Here is a 19900-nt window from a genome sequence, read left to right as displayed (position 1 = left end):
CACTTGATACCCAGTGGTGACTGATAAGAATTAAGGAAGTCAGTTTCTGTTTCAGCTTTCACTTTCTATTCTTCCAGAAAGGGCTTATAATTCATGATGGGTGTGGGATTTTTTTTTTTTTTAAGTGTCCTGTACTGTATTCAGTTGGATGTGCCTGAGGGAAGCAGAAAAACCTGAAATGAATAAAGAGAAATTCTCTTCTTTGCATGCCCAGACTTGCCCAAGCCCCTTAAACTGGCACCCCTTCAAAATATGAAGCTGAAATCTGTTTGCCAAGCGACAAGCAGATGTGGCTGGTGCAACCTCCACAGAATAAGTGGTCAGGTTTAAATGTTTGGTCTTTTAGCATTTCCTGGCAAATGGGGTAGAATGAAAATGAGGCTATGAAGGGGTTTCTTATGGTTAAGCAAGGAAGTCCAAGTCATTGAAATGGATCCACTCTGTGTTAGATTGCTCTTCCTTTGTGTCTGACAAATCAGTTGTGTTTTTAAGGCTGCGCAATGGGCAGAAATTCAACCAGAGAAGCTTTCATCATCATGGCATCTGTGTTCCTTCTGTGGGATGTCTACCCATTAGGCAAATATTAAAGGCTCTGTTCATATGTTACCTCTTTTATTATCCTACATCTCGATCCAAGGAAATGGATAAGAATGTTCCCTTTCCCCACATCTTACAACACCATAACATTCCATCACTCCTTTTATGTTCTTTAAGCAGGTTGTCATGCTTACAGTCATTAGGTACAGCCAAGATGAAATGTCCTCCACCAAAAAAACACTATACTGGCATGAACTTTCCTGCCCCCAGTAGCAATTTTGGTCCTGCCACAGGCACAATTTCAGGAAACAGTGGTGCGGGGCGTATTAAGGAAAGGGATAAAGGTGGATTTCTGGTTTTGACTCCTCCTTTTGCCACTAAACTGTTGACTAAAAAATAGCCACCAGGCTCTCTCTGTGAGGTGGGATTGGGCTGGAAGAGGAAACAAGTTTTGTGGGTTTAGCTGTCAACCCTCTCTCTGGTTTTCTGCAAATGTTTTGTATATGTGCAGTACAGTCACTCATGCCCTGGTCATCTCCCAAATAGACTACTGCAATGCGCTCTACATGGGGCGACCCTTGAAGAGCATCCGGAAGCTTCAGCTGGTCCAGAATGAAGCCGCGCAGGCTATTTTTGGTGTCCTAAGATCGGCACATATAACACCTTTACTGCGCGAGCTGCACTGGGTGCCAGTTTGCTTCTGGGTCCAATTCAAGGTGTTGGTTATCACCTTTAAAGCCCTACATGGCATGGGACCAGGTTACCTGAGGGACCGTCTCATCCCCTTAACATCGACCCATCCCACCCGGTCATGCAGAGAGGGCATGCTGCAAATCCCACCAGTTAGGGAATTCCACCTGGCGGGGTCCAGGAGGTGTGGCTTCTCTGCAGTGGCACCCGCCCTGTGGAACATTCTGCCCCCGGAGGTAAGGCAGGCCCCTGCGCTCCCAGCCTTCTGGAAGAACTTGAAAACCTGGTTCTGCCGCCTCGCTTGGGGTGGGAGAAGTAATAGCTCATCTTGGGGGTGGCTAGCCCCATAGATCTTTCCCACTGAATAAGAACTTTGCCCCTTGGGTTTGGTATTTAACTTATTTTTATTTATTGGTGTATTTATTGTAACTTATATGTTATGATTTTAATCTTGGTTTTATTGTAAACCACCCAGAGTCCCCCTTTCTTGGGGGAGATGGGCAGTAATAGAAGTTTGAAGAATAAATAAATAAATAAAATATGTTCGTTCAAAGGGAGCCTGGCTTCTTTTTGACCATGACTGATGGATGGATTATGTGCCATCAATTGGGTGTTGACTCTTAGTGACCCCATAATTACATTTTCTCCAGAAGGATCTGTCCCCAGCTTGGTCCTTCAGGTCTTCTAATATCCTGAACATGGTTCAGCTATTCCAGAACAACAACAACAGGTTTGAACAACAGTTGACAGGCAGGATGGGGGTGGAGGGTGGGGTAGGGTTAGGGTTTGCTTTGAAGCTTGCCCACTCCCCACTGCCCCTACTTCACCATGGAGTTCCTCCACCATCACTGCTCGTCAGGTCCTGTTAAAATGGATCCAGCTTTCAGAGCTGGCTTGGAGACCTGATAGGAACAAAGGGAGAACTTGGTTTGGGAAAGAAGAGACTCTCATTTCCCAAAGCAGAATGACCTTGGAAGACAGCATCCAGGGAGCAGAAAGTGAGGGGTCTGCCCATACCAGCCTATTGGTGTTGGGCTGATCTTACTCACTAGGAAAGCACGTCATCCATGTCAAAGTCTGTGTCAGGATTAGGAGAAAAACACTCGTGAACATGTCTTAATGAGCAGGCTTTATGCTAAATAAAACCGTTCTGTAAACACCAAAGTTGAAGTTGCTGCGTGGGTCACCAGTAGATCTAATTCAAAGTGCTGGTTCTTAATGAGGCGCACGGTGCAGCCCCAGGTGACATTAGCCAACACCTTGCCTGATCAGAAACTGCCCGCCCAGGCCTGTCATGGCAAGGGGGCCTGCTGAGAGTATCCTGCCCACTGCTTCTCAGGTACATGGAGGGTAGGCATGCCCTCTCAGTAATCACCCCCCCACCCTTTATGGGAGTTTCCTCCCCCAGAGGTAAGTCCATCTCTCAGCCAGTTTTTCCTATGGCCAAGCATTCAGAGGAATAAATCTTCCACATCCTCTCTCAAATGTTCTACTGTATAGGAATTTTTTTAAAAGCAAGTGCCTTTCTAATCCTGTATCGCCAGGCCAGCCTCAGGACTTAACTTTATACTCAGACAAGTTATTCATATTGATTAGAAATCCAACATGTTTAAGCATTACGATCCTTCTCAAGGCTGGTGCTTCTTGTGTAGAATGGCTGAGTTCACTCACTGTGACAAGCCAGGGTTTCTTTTAAATATTGGTTTCCCACACTGGCTGAAGCCATTGTAAAACACAGTGACTGGATTCCCATAGGGAAGCCAAAAACAACACATCTCATCATGGCTTCATGATATCTGTGGTCCAGTCCATGAATGCACCCGAGGGAGAAAGTTCCTCTTTCAACAAAGGCCACCCATCAGGGATTAGGTGGTGGATGCAAGGAGACCAAGTGGCCACTCAGATTTGGCCAGGCAAGCATGACACTTTTGATAAGGGGGATTCCTCCACAGCTGTGAGTCAGCCAGTTTTGCTGTCCTCATTCTTCTGCCCATCACAAGCCAAGGGAAAAACATTGGCCAATGGTAGAGAAAATATATGTAGCTCAGGGTTGAACTGTTGGCGTCTTGGTGATCTCTGAACATGATTGTTTTCCTATAGACCAGTGTTTCTCAACCTTGGCAACTTTCAGATGTGTGGACTTCAACTCACAGAATTCCCCAGACACCCATGCTGGCTGGGGAATTCTGGGAATTGAAGTCCACACATCTGAAAGTTGCCAAGGTTGAGAAACACTGCTGTGGGCCTTCTTAAGAGCTGCCAATTGCCAATTTCATTACTAGGCTAGGTGACACCATCAGTGCCATATTTACATTGGTCCATCACAACCCTGCAGCAAGAACAGAGCAAGTCCAGCTGAAGGTCCCTGGCCACCCATATAATATTAACTGAAAGCACAGGAATCTGGAGCTAGCCGAGATTATTTAAAAAATGATGACACAAGTGGTAACATCACAATGCAGATCGCACCCTTCCCTACTTGTATCCCGGGTTGCCTTGTGACTTCTTCATGCATGTTTTGTCCCTTGCTCTCCATTTCCCTTCCCCACTCCCAACAGATTACTGTGGATGAGAGAAAGGAAAACAGGGTCATCTTGGCAGTCCCCTAATTTCCTGATTAAATATCACTGCCAAGGATGTGAGCAACCATTGCTTTGAGGCTCATGCATTCCAGTAACTTTAAGGGTTCCTTGTTTCCAACAATAAATGAGCAGTGAATGACAAAATATAGCAGACTAAGAGGTGAGTGGGATATATGGAGAAAGCTGGAATTTCTTCAGTGAGATTTCAGGGGCTGAGGCAAATCATCCTTAAATTTCATGACCTACAATGTAACTTTTCCATTCCACATTCTCTGTAAATACAGATGACTCCTCTCTGATGCTAGAAATTTTTGGTGACTTAGAATCACATGAGGGTGAGTCAGCCTGTCTGCTCTTTGTGCATATTTTTCTTTTAGTGTAAAAGCAAAAAAATATGCCCACTAAACCACGGCAGCGTTTCTGTATGGATTGTGGACATATTAGTGGATTATAACTGTTTTTAATTCATGAAGTATGAACCATGTCAGGAGCAGATTGAAGGGGAAAAAAAACGGAACATATATCAAAGAAAGAGATAGTTATCATTAAGAAGGGTTTAATGGCATACAATGCTCTCAGTTTTTTTCTTCTTAGCCAAATGTCCAAAACAAAGGACCATATCTTATTCTAAACGTTGTATTTGAATAAAGACAAATCTAATGATTGTGAAAGAGGGAATAAGTTGGCTTTTCTTCTCCTTATAGAACTTGCAGAAGCTAATCAAAATTAGATTTCTTGCCACATCATTTAAACTCTTTGACCAAGGAGTGCTGCAAGCCTGTGTTTCAGTAAAGTAAGGACTTGCTTTTAATACTGTGCATGCTTGAACAGAACATTAATACTCAACAAAAGCTAGAAGAAAATAAGCTTTTGGTAAAAACAGGAGAGTCAAGGGTCTTCCAGATACAGGCAGAGAATCAGTGCTTATAATGAGAGATGAGTTTTCCTATTGCTCACATGGGATTTGCAATTGATCGCATGGGATTTGTAATTGCAAACCATGTTGGCTACCTCTGCGCCTATGACATTATACCTGTGGATGGAGGAAATTCTGTTTTAAAGCAGTGAATGCCACTTCTGGAATGTCAAGATATTGCTACCTGGATCTTAAAGGGATGGTCTGTTCTGTCCTTGGAAAGATTCTTGTCTAGCTTTGACTCCTGTTGATCACAGGATCCAGGATCCTGTAGGCTTAGCTTGCAAAGGCCAATCTGCCCAAATGCAGAACTGCCAGAATACCTGCATTAGGAGTTTGGAAGGCAGAGAATTTTTGTCAACAAGCACAGAAATATAAGGAAATGATGCCAACAGGGGGAAGGGATGTGTGTTTAGGCATGGGCCCAACAGGGTGGTAACTGCTGGCTAGCTCTCATCCTTGGTCAACTGTTGGCCAGAAAAAGCAAATGCTGCTTGGCTGGTTGTTCTCTGCAATGTCTATAGCCTCTCAAAAACAGAACAGATCTGAAACTAATCAAAACAGCCTGGATCAATTTGGGGTGCATCTTAAACTGGGAATGAAATCTGGTCAGTTGAAAGTACCAGCTGATGGATAAAGCACATATGAACACAGCTTGGATGATCTTGGATGATTTTCTTATGGATGCCTTTGGCTCAAAGCAGTGAAATTTCACTGTAAGATCATTCTCAAATTTCAGATCACAGAGATGAATATTATCCTTGCCAGACTAAGATGGCACTGACAGATTTTTTTTCTCTCTCCTTCTCCAGGTTGCAAAATCATCTTGAATGATTTGGGCATATTTTCTTGTCTTCCGCAGTGGTCCTTTGGCCTCCATATATAGCTGTTAGATAGAGCTGACGTTTGAACAAAACCTCGGTGAGGGCTCTGAAATGGTAGATACCACATGCTGACTTTCCAGTTGTAGTGGACACTGCAATTTCTCTCTTGCTATTTCTCCTACTCAATGATATTCAAGGGATGGCATCTTGGAGTCATGTACAGACAGGTCTTATAGATCCGAAGCCACCCCCAGTGGAGGATGAGCCCAGCTACAATTTGCAATCAGCAGACTGGGAGGCAAGAGGTGATGGTGGGGAATCATTATGGCATGTTGAATCAGCCTCTTTGAGTATTACCGAGAGAGAGAAGGTAGGATCTTTATCTGCTCTGCCTCTGCATCTCACAGCAGCCTTTGGTCTCTGGAAGTAGCTACTCTGTCTTTACAGAGACAGTAAACAGTAGAAAATACCTGTATTGGTGGTGATGCAATTGCCTAGGCAGAGAGGTCCATCGTAAGCACCATAAAACTGGAAGAAGTGATGTTTAAGTCATTTTGCTTGTCTTCTCCTGCCTCTCCCCTTTTCCTTTCCCAGGTTCGGTGGAAAACGATTACCAGCACCTGGGAGGGGGGTGGTTTCTCTGGTCGGGCGAGGGGAGGGATTACGTTTTGAGCCGAGGGTTTTTAGTTTGTATCTGGCGCGCTTTTATTCATTCTCAGCTTTCTCTGTATTTGCATACTATTCTTTTAATAAATCAGATATCATTAAGTACCTGCTTGTGAGTCTGAGTATCTCAGGATAGGCAATCATTACACATATCTGATAAACCTGTTGGAGGATTGTTTGGTACAGCTGCTATAAATTAGATAAATTAACGGTCTTAGATTCTTCTGTAGTTTTAAAAAAAATGCACGTGAGCTTTCAGGAAACAACATGTGAGCCTGACGAGGATTAGCCAATACGCCTGATTGGTAGATATACCCTTGTGCAATAAACTTGTATGTCCCAGTTGGCTGAGTCATCTTCAAACAAAGACCCCGCCATTCAGAAGATGAGAAACGTGCCTTTCTTTCTTACCCCAAGTTCGTTTAGTGAGTGCCATCAGAAATGGAGCTAAAATGGGAAAGAAGGAGATTTCAATACACAAAGGGGAATGGAGAGGTTGGCAGAAGTACAACCAGTCTTTTTTTTTTTAATGCATAAGAAGTAAAACTTCCTATATCACTGGTATATTACTCCAGTTCTGATGGCTCAAATGGACAGTTAATTTTCTAAAAAACTGTGGGAAATGCCATGATCTGGTCAGACATTGTTTTCATATTTGGTGACAATGTGATAAAGCTCCACAATTCTGGAAAATGCTTTATTTAATTTTTGGTTTGTTTGTTTGTTTGTTTATTAAATTTAGCCACCGCCCATCTCCCTCCAAAGGGGGACTCTGGGCGGTTTACAACAAAGATAAAAACATTAAAATACTCTAATAAAGATAAATACAAATCTGACATAAACATAAATACAATATAAAAATCCAGATGATGGTAACATATAGAATATCATTCATGTGTATCTAAAGGGGCCATTTAAGGTGCTAACCATCTCCAGGTGTTATTACTTCCCTTCCCGCCCCAAGAGAGGTGGCAGAACCAAGTCGGCAATTGTTTTCGGAAGGCCGCAAGAAATGGAATCTGTCTTATCTCTGGGAGAAGGATGTTCCAGAGGGCGGGAGCCACTGCAGAGAAGGCCTGCTTCCTGGACCCCGCCAGATGGAATTCTCTTACAAACGGGGTCTGTAACATGCCCTCTCTGCATGATCAGGTGGGATGGGTTGATGCAATGGGGATGAGATGAGGTACCCTGGACCCATGCCATGAAGGGCTTTAAGGGTGATAACCAACACCTTGAACTGTACCCAGAAGCAGACCGGTACCCAATGCAGCTCACAAAGCAGCAATGTAACATGTGCCGATCTAGGGGCACCAAGAATTGCCCGCGCAGCTGCATTTTGGACCAGCTGTAGCTTCCGGATACTTCCGGTTTACATGAGAATGAGGTAAGTTCTAAATGTTGAATGCCCTTTCCAAACTGCAATATTCTTCTTAGTTTATACTAAACGATATATTCCCATAAAGTATACTGAATTAACTTTGTGCATGTTAACCGCTGCGAGGATACGCTATGCTTTATGTTGGACAGTTTGATCCATTCTGTGGGTGAATGGCTAAGTTGTGGGAATCTGCTTCAATGTTCAAAATAACTTTATATCTTAAAAGTAAATCTGGGGCTTCCAGTGGGGACATGGCAGAATGAACAGCTGTGCTCGCAAGCTCCGCGGGCAGAACTGGCATTGTGGCAGTTTTTTCAGGCTCAGGCTGTTTTCTCCTGAAGCCCAGGAGTGTTTTTCTGGATTAAGGAGAACGCTTGGAATTGACCCATTTGTCCTCCAGACGGCGAATTGCAGCCAGGAGATCGTAAACAGCATTCACAATCGATGGGTAAGAGTTGGCTGGAAGGTCACCATTTCCAAGCCTCACTGCAGCCTTAAAGGGACATTAAGTCCAGCCACCCCATTTCTAAAGCACCCAATTTATTTTTTTAAAGTATTTCTACCCTAAGAGAGGCTTTCTACATTAAGGAGAAACGATCTCTCTTGAGGCTTATCATTATTTTTGTGATTGTTTTTTTTTAATTCTTCTTAAGCTTTGGATTTTGCTTTCCATCCAATACTAAGGAGGGTTGAGAGTATATTATCATCTCCCTGTTATTATTTTTGTGCTAAGTTTGAAGATTTTAGCTTTTTTCCTACACGTTGAATCTGCTGTTCTGAACTTTTACTTTCCTGCCGCTGCTTTCTCTGGGAACTCTCTGTTACCTTAACTCAGTTCAGAAATTTTCCATTACCCTTTTGCCGGTTAAGTATCCAGGTGGGCCATAATTTACTGCGTGAAACATGGAGGATTTTAACCAGGCTTTCTCTGACTTCCATCAAGATATTAAAGCAGATATTAAGCAGTTTTTTTCTGATTCCTGCCAAGTTATTATTCAAGACATTCAGAGCATTGTGGAAAATATGCGGTCTAAAATGTGCCATCTGGTTGGGGATGTTGGGGATGAAACTGAAGAATTTAACAGCAATGGAAATATCCCTTCTCAGAGTGAGACTGGGGCTTCTGTTGAAATGCTGGATGAAACTGACAATGCTGAATTGAAGAACTTAAAGGGAGAAATTGAGCTGCAAGACATGAATGAATTTGACTTTCTGATGGAATGTTATGGACAAGAAGGGGTTATTATGTATGGGAGGTTTTTTGAAGAGAAGTCTGTGTTTGTGAGGGGAGCAGTTGGGCTGTTTGATTTCTTTAAGAAAATAGCTCTACGTTTATTACAGGGATGTGTAAATGCTTTGGTCTATTTTGAAGTGGGTTTAAGGGACTAAATATATTTATCTGGATGGTCTTTTGGCTTTGGATGATTTTACTTATCGTTAATGATTGGGATTAAGATTATTAAGGTTTTTTTAAAAAATTAATATTTTCATGTTTCTTGTATTATTAATTATAACAGCAGACAATTTACATGCTTTTTATTTTTTATTTTTATTATAGACAGGAATGTATAGAATAGTAGTAGGAAGGGAATAATTAAGTAATTGTTATTTTGTGGGGGGAGTTGTTTAGGTGATTTTTACTTTTTCCTTTGTTTTAATATAAGGGGAGGGAGCAATGGTATTCCGTGATTTTTATAATGTGCTAAGGGGTTGACTTACAGAAATAATGTGATTTTGGTTTAATATAGAGTAAGGGATTGAGTATGGAAAATTGCTGCATATCCTTGATGTTTAAAGTCGGAAGTCACTTCTTTTTGTCATTTATTAAAAAAAAATTCTCTTGTGTTTTCACACTTTTTTAGTTCTTTTTCTTTTTTGTAGTTTTTTATTTTTCTGTATCTTTTATCTTTTTTCTGAAATTTAATAAAATTCTTCAAAAAAGGTAAATCTGATAGAGAATATCATTCAGTTTGAAAACCATTGCTAGATTAGTTTCATATGTGGATTTGTGCCACATGCAAAAGTTGGGTTTTTCTTTACATAAAGTCTTATTATTTCAGCTTTACATAATGTTTTAAATCAGAAGACAATTTTAGCAGCATGGATAGAATTGATTGTACTTTATAATCTTATTTTATTGTCTATATTCTGATGACCATCATTCCAGATATTTACGTTCTCTTTAATGTTTTACAGCAATATGCCATTTTAAAAAAACTATATAATTCCCTCAACTATTTATAATAAACTAATGAAATGCTGAAAAACTTCCATGATAATAGAAGGGGCATGGGGCGTTAGGAGGGGTAACCAATCCTGGGGGTGATTAGCACCCTGAAAATTTTCCTATAAATTAAATTAAGAGCTTTTTAACATCTGTACCTTGGATTGTATATATTTTTTTTATTTAAGAACATTGTTTTTATTGTATTTTACTGACTATTTATTCTGGTTTTATTGTAAACCACTCAGAGTCGCTCTTTGAGTGAGATGGGCGATGACTAACTTTGAAATATAAATAAGTAAGTATAAATATAATTGTAGATCTCCTCTGTACTTTGCACTCCATTTTTAAAATCCCTTTCCCCCCCCCTGTCTTGTTCACTCATTTTCACTTTAAAATGCCTCTTTCTCTCTCTGAGTAAAGCTTTCTTCTCATCGAAAGCAAACACAAAAGGAGGCACCAGAGATTTCTAATGATATAGTTGCTAACCTGGCCACTTTCTTTAGAAGAAGGCAGTGCCCACTTTTCTGTTTATATCCTAGTTTGAAATACATGAATCAGCATTCAAGGTTTAAATGAGGTAGGAGAGTTTTCACAAAACACTCTGGCCTGTGGCTCAGTGTTCGAAGGCTGCATTTATATGAGGCCACCTCCATTTTTATTTTCTTTAAACATAAGGATTATATATAAGGGACCTTCTGACACACACACTCCCCCTTTCTTTGGCGGGGGGGCGGCGGTTAGAGGCCTCTTCCTGTCTTTTGGTAAAATCACGTTTCTCCTTGAATTTTCATTCCTCATTCCTCCCACAACCCTCCCAAAGTGGGATGGCCACTTCTTGCACGAGGAACTCTGTGAAATAAACATCCTTCTGGAAAAAATTAAAATGGCAACATTCCCTTCCAGATCTGGATTCCGGACAGGAATTTTTCAAATTGGGAACAGCCAACTGAAAAGGAGAAATGAAACTAAAAGACACCAAATGCTCTCGGGCTATGCAAAGGCAAGATGAGCATGCTGCCTGAAAAAACATTTCTTCCTTATTCTTTTTTTCTGCTCTCTCTCTCCCTCTTTTTAAAATTTCCCCTATAATTCTAGCCAGGTGTGCTAGAATTGGGAAGAATTGGAAAGCAAAGGGAACAAGAAGGCAGAAGGACCCTCTTTGCAGAATTTGTCATTAGGAATGGACCTGCTTGTTTAGAGAAGGAGTGGTGGGTAAGTCTATATATATATATATATATATCCAATCTTGATTTAAAACCAAAAACTACAGCAAGGAAGCAGGTCAACCAGAGAGAGGGTGGCTGTGATAGCAGCAGAGATCAAAAGACAATTGCAAAATTGTAAAAGTGAAACGGGGAAGGTAAGATTGCCATTGTCTTCTTTAGAATGCAAGGACAAGTGAAACTTTTTCCTGCACTGCAGAGTGTTGCAGAGCCAATCCAGCAATGATGAATCCAGTCACTGTGTTTTACAATGGCTTCAGCCAGTGTGGGAAACCAATATTTAAAAGAAACCCTGGCTTGTCACAGTGAGTGAACTCAGCCATTCTACACAAGAAGCACCAGCCTTGAGAAGGATCGTAATGCTTAAACATGTTGGATTTCTAATCAATATGAATAACTTGTCTGAGTATAAAGTTAAGTCCATGTCAGAAAAGGCAAGTGGCTATTTCCAGACAGGAACAACTTGATGATGATGATGATGATGATGATGATGGTGGTGGTGGTGGTGGTGGTGGTGAGGGTGATGATGATTTTCCTTCCCATTCCAGTGCCTGCATGGGGCTTCTGGAACAAAGCATCTTATGGTTACATCCATCGCTGCTTCTTTATGCGTTCAACTGCCACGCATTCGTGTGTATCCTCAGCCACAGAATTTACTTGGTGGGTCATTATTGCTCAGCCTTATCCAAATGTGTACCATCTAAAGCTTCTGGACCATTTCTAGTCAATTAAAGATTGGATGCTGCCCAGCGGACCCCCCCAAATTTAATATCAAATAATGCAGTGCCCACGATCACTACCATGCCTCCTTCCTTTTGTGACTACAAGCTGCTTTAATACTTAAGATATTTCTGTTTCAGGGTATGAACAGTATTCATCTGACTAGTTCACATTTTCTGTGATGTTCTGCGACACCTCCCAAGCCCTGCCCTAAACAACGTCTGTTGCTTTCTTTCTCCCCAGGATGATTCAGAAACCAACTGCCTAGGGATAAGGAACTCTATCTGAGCAATCATGTCCCAGCTGTGCCTCCTCCTAGTGGTCTTCCTTCCATTTCTCTCCCTTTTCCCACTTACAACCGTCAGCCGTTGTGAGCCACGCTCCAGCATTGACTGCAAGAAGCATTCCAACTTCGTACCTGGCCGTAACTTCATTGGGGAGGGAGTTGATATCACCACGCTGGAGAGAAAAGGGGCTTACATGGTGGACATCAGCAAGTGGCAGGGACCCAATGGGACATGTACCCTGTGTCAGAATTCTCTGATGGGTAGGCAGTGGCAGAAACTCCCCCTGGTCGGGGTGGACTGGCAGGAGAAGCAAAATTGCCGCCAACAAATAACCAACTTTGTGGATGAGTTAGACATGGATGTGGCAAATGCAGCAGCCAAAGAAATAAAGAATGACTGGAAAATGGAGTTGGCTGAGGATCTGATGAAATACTGGAAGCAGGAGATGGGGCTCTCCAATGTCCAGGTGGCGTTTGCTGGATCTCACTCTCAAATGACCATTTTTGCACATAAGAAATCCCGTCAGGACAGGTATAGCTTTCTGAGGCATGAGATCGAATGTGAACATTACAGGTAAGCACCAATGTGCTTCAAAGCATAATCAGGGGGCCTGCAGTAGTAACCAATGAGCTGAAGAAAAAAACCTTTTCAGGAAACGGAATGTGTTGCAACAGTTCCAAAATGTGATACCGAGGAAATAATGTCATAGGCTGAAATGTAACACTGAGGATCTCCCCATAGTCAGTCACTCAGTGTGTTTCTTTTTCTGAGCTGCTGAAAATTTGAGGCAATCTTTACTGAAAATGCATTTTTCAGAGAAGAAAGAGTTTTACTGGCCCCAGTCTGATTACAAATGTGCACGTTGAGCAATTGTCCCAACAGATGGAGAAGTAAGTCCACATATGAACAGTGTTAGTCCCACTAGCACTGAAAAACTATTTAAATCAGAGGTCCCCAAATTCTTCAGTTCATCAACTCCTTCATGAAGTTTCAGATTGTTCATTGACCCCCAAACATTTATTATATGAAAATAATTTAATGAATACTACTTTAACTAATAGTACTATGAAGAATAATAATAATAATAATAATAATAATAGACCCCTTGGATAGTCCCATCAATTCTTGGAGGTCAATGTCCACGACTTTGGGGACCCCTGATTTAAATCCACCTGTCCAAATCCCGTTCCAAATCTACTGAATGTTGAACTTCTCTTGGATGCTGGGGAAAGTGATTTCAGCTGCAGACTCCTGAATCGTGGTTGACCAGTTCTTATTGTGGAATATCCAGTGGACTATGAATACTATAAGTGACCAGGCTGTCCCAAGTCTGAGAGGGCCCAGAGGCTTGGGGCAACTATTGTCCAGCTACAAATATCTGCTTTGGGGGTCAAGGTGCTTGATGGGTGGTGGTAGCATGACTGCAATAATCTCAGAAGACACTGGCTGTCCAAATCCTTTCATTCTTATTTCAGGACTGGTTGGGAGAATAAATTAGTCTTTGTTATCCTGACAAGTAATCTTTATAGGGAGATAGATGAGATAGCTCTGACTTCTTGTCTCTCCTTAATCCTCCAGTCACTTTTCATATCACCAGCTATAGGGTCGCCCAGGAACAACTCCATGACATCAAAGTTGGACGGACTGTGTTGCAGTATTTCCATTCAAAATCAGTTTGGGGGGAAGGGATTGAAGGACCATGTTACAGACTCATGCCAGTTATATTGTGAGATAACCCAAGGCACTGCTTTGTCCCCAGTTCGATTTGACCTCTATAAGAATCTATTGGACGTGGTTATTAGGGGATCTGGAGCCTGTGTAATTGGCATAATCAAAATGTTGAGGACACACAACTCCATTTCGTGGTTGCATCTGAGTCAGTGCACAACCAACATTGGTGTTTGGATGCAATAGCAGGCTGGATGGTAGGCTGAAGCTGAATCTTTCCAAGAATGTGGGTTTGTGGCTAAGAGTTGGATAACCTCTGTTCTGGATGAGATTGTGCTCCCCCTGAAAAAGAAATGGATATGTATTTTGGAGATCTTTGTGGAGTCATCTCAGGTATCAGAATTTCAAGGGGTCTCCATGGGCAAAGATCCTACATTTTGCTGAGACAGCCACAACCTTTCTTAGAGAGGGATAAGATAGCTGTGCTCTGGAACATTCCCTGTCCCTGTTCCCCAACACATTTAACTGGCTCAGTTTGAGGTGGGGTTAGCTTGTTTAGGAAAAATAGATAATTGACCCAGACAATTAAACCCAAGGTGGTAAAATTTATCTCCAACAGACTCAGTCACGGACAGGGTTAAAATCCATTTTGTCAGCTGGGTTATAGGAACACCCACACAAAGTCAACTGACCCTTTGTTTATACTTAGTTCTCCCCCCCAAAAAAAGGGATAGAGATAAGAGGTGGTTAAAAACAAACAAACAAGCATTTGCATTACACTGCCAAGGTATGGCAACACACTGAGTGGATACCACACAGCACCAGCCAGACCATGCCCCTTACGTCTTGCTTGCTAATGCGGCTAGTGAAGACATGGAGCTCTGCCAGTATTTGGTGTAAAGTTTCCTCAGATGCCAGGTACCTCTTAGAGAAAATAAGGAGGGGCCCAGTAATTCCCAAACTGGTGACTTTTGACCCTATTGGTGTTAATGGTGTGCTGCCAGAATCATTGTTGATGTTGTCCCAAAAAATCTGGGCCCGTAGCCTGGCACGCAGTTTTGCCCAATAAAACACACCAAGGGTGGAGATGATAAAATATGTATTCTGCGCAGAAGATGCAAGGGGAGTAATCAGAAAGCCAAGCACGAAGGCTTTCAGATTAGCAAACTTTTTAGACATTTCTTCAGTGAGATACAAAGTAAAATTCTTGCAGTAAATATGAAGGGAAAAGCAGCTTTTCAGCCTTGAAGCGATAAACTACGCAAACTGTGGAATTCTCAGTCTAGGCTATGCCAGCGTTGCTTTACTATCTTAGCTTGTTTACGTGTTTGCGAATACCTGCGCATACCATCCTTTTTGGTTACCTAGCTAATTTGCGTCGTCTGACTCCTGAGCCTTGCTCACGCGTGTTCTTAGCGTTTTGCCCACGTGCCTCCTCTTGCTCATGTGTGTAGTTAACTTTTTGCACACGTCCCTGCTATGCACTCATTACTAAAGCTAATTACCATGTTGAGTCTCCACCTAGAAGTGTTGCAAACTCTTGAAGTTTAGTGAACTCTTACAAAGGTGTCTCTTCTCCGCTGTCAGAAACTGCTTCTACATCCCAGCTGCCAGAAGCTTCTTTTTATTTTTTCTGCTTACTGCCTCATCAGTTAGGAGATTTGACTGGGTCAGAAACTGATGGGATTAAGGATGTTGTGGGAACCGGGCCTGAAGTTAGAGCTCTCCTTAAAAACGAATCAGAAGCTACAGCTGGTGCAGAATGTCAGGGCTAGGCTTTTCAACAAGATCCTTTACCACTAAGGATGTGCAAACCTCACTGATTCAGGAATGGAATAGAATGTTCCAGAGAACTCCAGAAAGTTGCATGTCTCCTCTGGACCGTACCATTTGAGGGGCAGTTGGGTGGTTTCTGGAAATAAATGCTCTGAACGGGAAGCAGTTTGAGGAATCCAGGACATGGCAGATTAAACAACCTCTTTCAGGGCTAAAACACTCCAGGATATCTTGACCCATTTTTGGTTAAGAGAGTATATGTCAGCCCTTCCAGGTAAACCTCTTTCAGAGCCAAAACAGGAAACGCGATTTTTCCCAGCTGCTGTGTGTTTTATTTTTTGTATCTGTATATGCTTTTTACTTATTTTTAATATTGTTAGCTGCCCAGAGTCATGTATTTGAGTTGGGCAGCCATATAAATTGATCAAATAAATAAAACTGTCCCCCAAAACAAAAACAAAAACAAACTTCCATAAGCTTTTTGTGGCCTGGAAAAGAACAAGAACACTGGTTTAAGAAGTGGTCAGTCTGACCTGCAAAAGAATATTACTAGCTAGAAGCAAATCTGTAGTATTCCAAGTACCTGATTGCATAAACAGTGCGTAAGAACTGAATTGCTTTCCAGACGGGTGCTTCAACCCATAGGCAGGTTGAAATACGATGCATAAAAGATCTACTGGTGGAGGGTTCTATCATCTCAGTGATTACGGTCTCCAGTGAGAGTCAAACCTGCTCAGAAATCACATTTGCCCCTTGAAGACTTTATTCTAAATGTTGAAGGCTGATTGCAAGGAAGGAAATTGGGCTTGGTGTCAGTGATTGATACAGGTAGCCCTCGCTTAATGACCACAATTGGAACCAGAATTTCAGCTGCTAAGTGAAGTGGTCATTAAGTGAATCCAACCCGATTTTGCAACCTTTTTTGCGGCGGTTGTTAAGCAAATCATCATCATCATTAAGTGAATCGTGCAGTTCCCCATTGATTTTGCTTGCCAGAAGCTGGTCAGGAAGGTCAAAAATGTTGATGACATGACCATGGGACACTGTGCTGGTCATAAATGTGAAGCAGTTGCCAAGCATCCAAATTGTGATCACATGACCATGGGGACGCTGCAACAGTCATGTGAAGACCAATTGTAAGTTGTTTTTTCCAGTACCGCTGTAAGTCCGAACCATCACTAAACGAATGGTTGTTAAGTGAGGACTACCTCTACTTATTATGGGTTATCTTTAAAATAAATTGCAGTTTTGGTACTCCAGATAGGAATGGACAACTGGGTCTACTAAGCATTGGCTGTTACACTCTCAGTAACAGCCAATTTGGTGGCACAATTCTCTGTTGGCACAATGGGAAAGAAAACATTGGACCCCACCATTCTCAGGGAATCTTTCCAAGACTAATCAGGAAAGGAAAGGGGCACCAGAAAATGTTTTTCCCAACCCCACATCAAACTAGCAGTGACCTAACACACTCCTATCCATACACTGACCAGATCTAGACCAGCTGAGCTTCAGCGTGATTATTTCATCATGTTCCTTTCTAAAGCTGAAAGCTGGGGCAGAAAATGGGGTTTGGTATGCGCATACGACAGGGAAGGCTGCTGACAATATTTTGCTTTTCTCATTCTTTTCCTCTGCAGTCTGAGACTTCAGCAGAGTCCTCTGCTGTCCTTCCATTTCTCTCAAGCCATGGACAAGTTGCCCCAGAATTACGATCCAGAGGAATATCAGCATTTCATCAATATCTATGGCACCCACTACATCAACCAGGTGAATCTAGGTGGGCGAGCTCGCTACTTGCTGGCCTTGAAAACGTGTGCCATGGCCTTAGTGGGGTTCACAGCTGAGAAAGTCAAGGAATGCTTGGAGTTGGAGGCATCCCTAAGACATAACAGGCCTTTGGGATTTTTTCGCTTCCATTCCGAATGTAATAAGCTCTGGATGAGGAAATCTAGGGGGAACTTCTATGACACTTATAGCAGCCAACACACAGAGCTAGTAGGAGGACACAAGCAGATGCTTTTCTCTGATAGCAGAGACATGCAGCTCCTCGCAGAGTGGATGAAGAGCACCAAAACAACACCTGGGTTGATCTCTTATAGCGTATTATCTCTACACACCTTGTTGAACAGAACTGATCCAAGGAGGAATTTGCTAAAGCAAGCCATTGCGAGCTACATAAATCAGAGAGCCCTAAGGAGAGACTGTCCCCAAAGTTGTCCAGACAGCTTAGGGTTCCCCAGCTCAAGATGCACCTGCATGTGTGAGGCCAACCATGTCATCAATGAGAAATGCTGTGCTACTGAGCGGGGCAGGGCCCAACTCATTTTCTACGTGGACAGAGCATTCGATCTCTGGGGTGACTATTGGTCCTCCGCAGACGCCTATGTCAAAATTTCTTTTCAAAATCAGGAAGAGCAGACGAGGCTCATCAGTGGAAGCAACAACCCTCAGTGGTCAGAAATTCTGAACTTTGAGGCTGTCACATTGAAAGGCGACGACTACTTTGCGATGGAGGTTTGGGACAGTGACGTCTGGCAGAATGACCTTTTGCATACATGTCGTGTAAGGCTGAACGCAGGAATTAGCAGATGGCTCAGATGCAATCTCCCTTACGGATACGTTAAATATTTTTATGTGTTGAAGTGTGCTCCCACTCTGACTGGGTCCAGCTGCCATGATTACCTCCCTTTACATCTGCCAACCTCGTATTTCAATGGCACTAATCCCCATTTGGGAGATCTGTCCTTGTCCCATAGATTTCGTGACCAGGTGCTAGGACACATGCGATAAATCAAGGTGCTATGCAGGGACAGAGCTGGAAGGAATCTGTTGTGGTGTCCCTATGAATTCTCTTCTATACGACAACTAGGAAACAGTTGTTTAACAGATGATTCCCACAAACATGTATAAATTTAAGTGGGCTCAATAATTTCTTTCTCCTTAACTCTTGTTATTATGATACCCTCGTGCCTTTCCCAAGTTGTCTTTTTACAGTATACTGTGGACCATGTAGCAGGGCCCTCAGCTGTGAACCTGTTACATGGCATGGATTCCTTCTTGCATATACCATAATCAAATCCTGTATGGATAATATTATTCGTATTTATAGTCAGAGAAACAGCAGCATGCTGTGAGAGGTTAATTCGACATGTTCACATGTGGTTCAGAGAAGGGCTACTGGAAACAAAGCCTTGTTAGGAACAGTTAAAGGAACTGAGTATATTTAGCCTGCGAAAGAAAATACTAAGGGGAGATACAATGCATAAAAGATTGCCATATAGATGAGTGCCATATATATTCAGATATATAAAAGATTGCCATATAGATGAGTGAGTAGACTTGTTATGTGTCTTCCCCAAAGGCAGGACCAGAATTCAGTGAGAAGGAACAAGGAGGTAGAGCCATCAACCAGTGGAACAGTCTGTCTCATGATGTTCTTCACTGCAAGTCTTCAAACAGAGGCTGGACAGCCATCTGTCCAAAATTGTGGGGCAAATCCTGCCCTAAGCAGGGTGTTGGACCAGGTGACCTCTGAGATACCTTCCAACTCTATGATTCTATGCAATATTTGGAGCCTATAAACCTAACATTAGCACCAGGTCTCACTGTCACTAGGAACAATATCCCTGATTTGTCATTCATACTGACGGATCCCTTTTCTGCCGATGTACAGTACTTGGAACTCTGAAACTGGTGGTTCCTGAAAGAGGTTGCCCACCATACTTTGCAAGATGACTCCCTCCGCCTCTTCAGTTATAAGCCCTGGCTTAACTACACACCCATAGGGAAGATCCTGGACCAGATTCTCCCTGTACTATTCAAGCTTCGCCTCTAATTGATTTCAGCAACTTTCATACGATCTGTACAATACATACAAAATATAGAAAAATAAATCTTCGTAGCTGTCCTAAACATGGTGTGTGCTTTTTTCCCCTTCATTACAACAATAACATTGTTTTAGAAAACTATTCCTTGTCATTCTCATCATAAAGTTCATTTGTACAAATTCATGGGCTTTCTGTAGGACTATGAACATTGAATAGATGATGAACGCTAAACTCAAAGACCAGTTTTCATGGATGGTTATCATGGTCTTCCTTCAGCAGTGGAGAGGGAGGTGGGCTTCCACTCCCATAGTTCAGCTGAAACCAGACTCCATCTGGTTCTGCTCCTTTCTGGGATTTCTCCTAGGATTGTCATCTCCAACCTGATGCCCTCCAGATGTGATGGGCTCCAACTTAGATAATTTCCAGCTACTAATGCAGACTAGGAATGTGTGTCACCTTAGAAGAATAGTTTCAATGGCCTTCTTAGTCATTATTTAACTGAAAATTGCAGAACATCTAGGAGATCGACTAAGTATCGTTCTTTCCTTGGTGTTAGATTTACTTGTATCATCTCCC

The 19900-nt window shown here is 42.3% G+C and overlaps 1 protein-coding gene across 1 annotated transcript; it reads left to right on the top strand.

Annotated features, from left to right (window-relative positions):
* Positions 1–11914: 11914 nt before the first annotated feature.
* LOC134495812 (perforin-1-like) lies at positions 11915–19409 on the top strand. The gene is made up of 2 exons (XM_063301466.1): positions 11915–12623; positions 17135–19409. The coding sequence occupies exons 1-2, from the start codon at positions 12058–12060 to the stop codon at positions 18285–18287; spliced, it is 1719 nt and encodes a 572-aa protein (XP_063157536.1). The 5' UTR covers positions 11915–12057; the 3' UTR covers positions 18288–19409.
* Positions 19410–19900: the final 491 nt, after the last annotated feature.

Source organism: Candoia aspera, chromosome 4 (genome assembly GCF_035149785.1).
Source record: "Candoia aspera isolate rCanAsp1 chromosome 4, rCanAsp1.hap2, whole genome shotgun sequence".
Taxonomy (NCBI): Eukaryota; Metazoa; Chordata; class Lepidosauria; order Squamata; family Boidae; genus Candoia; species Candoia aspera.
Note: the sequence above shows the minus strand (reverse complement) of the source record. Positions and strands in the feature narration are given on the sequence as shown.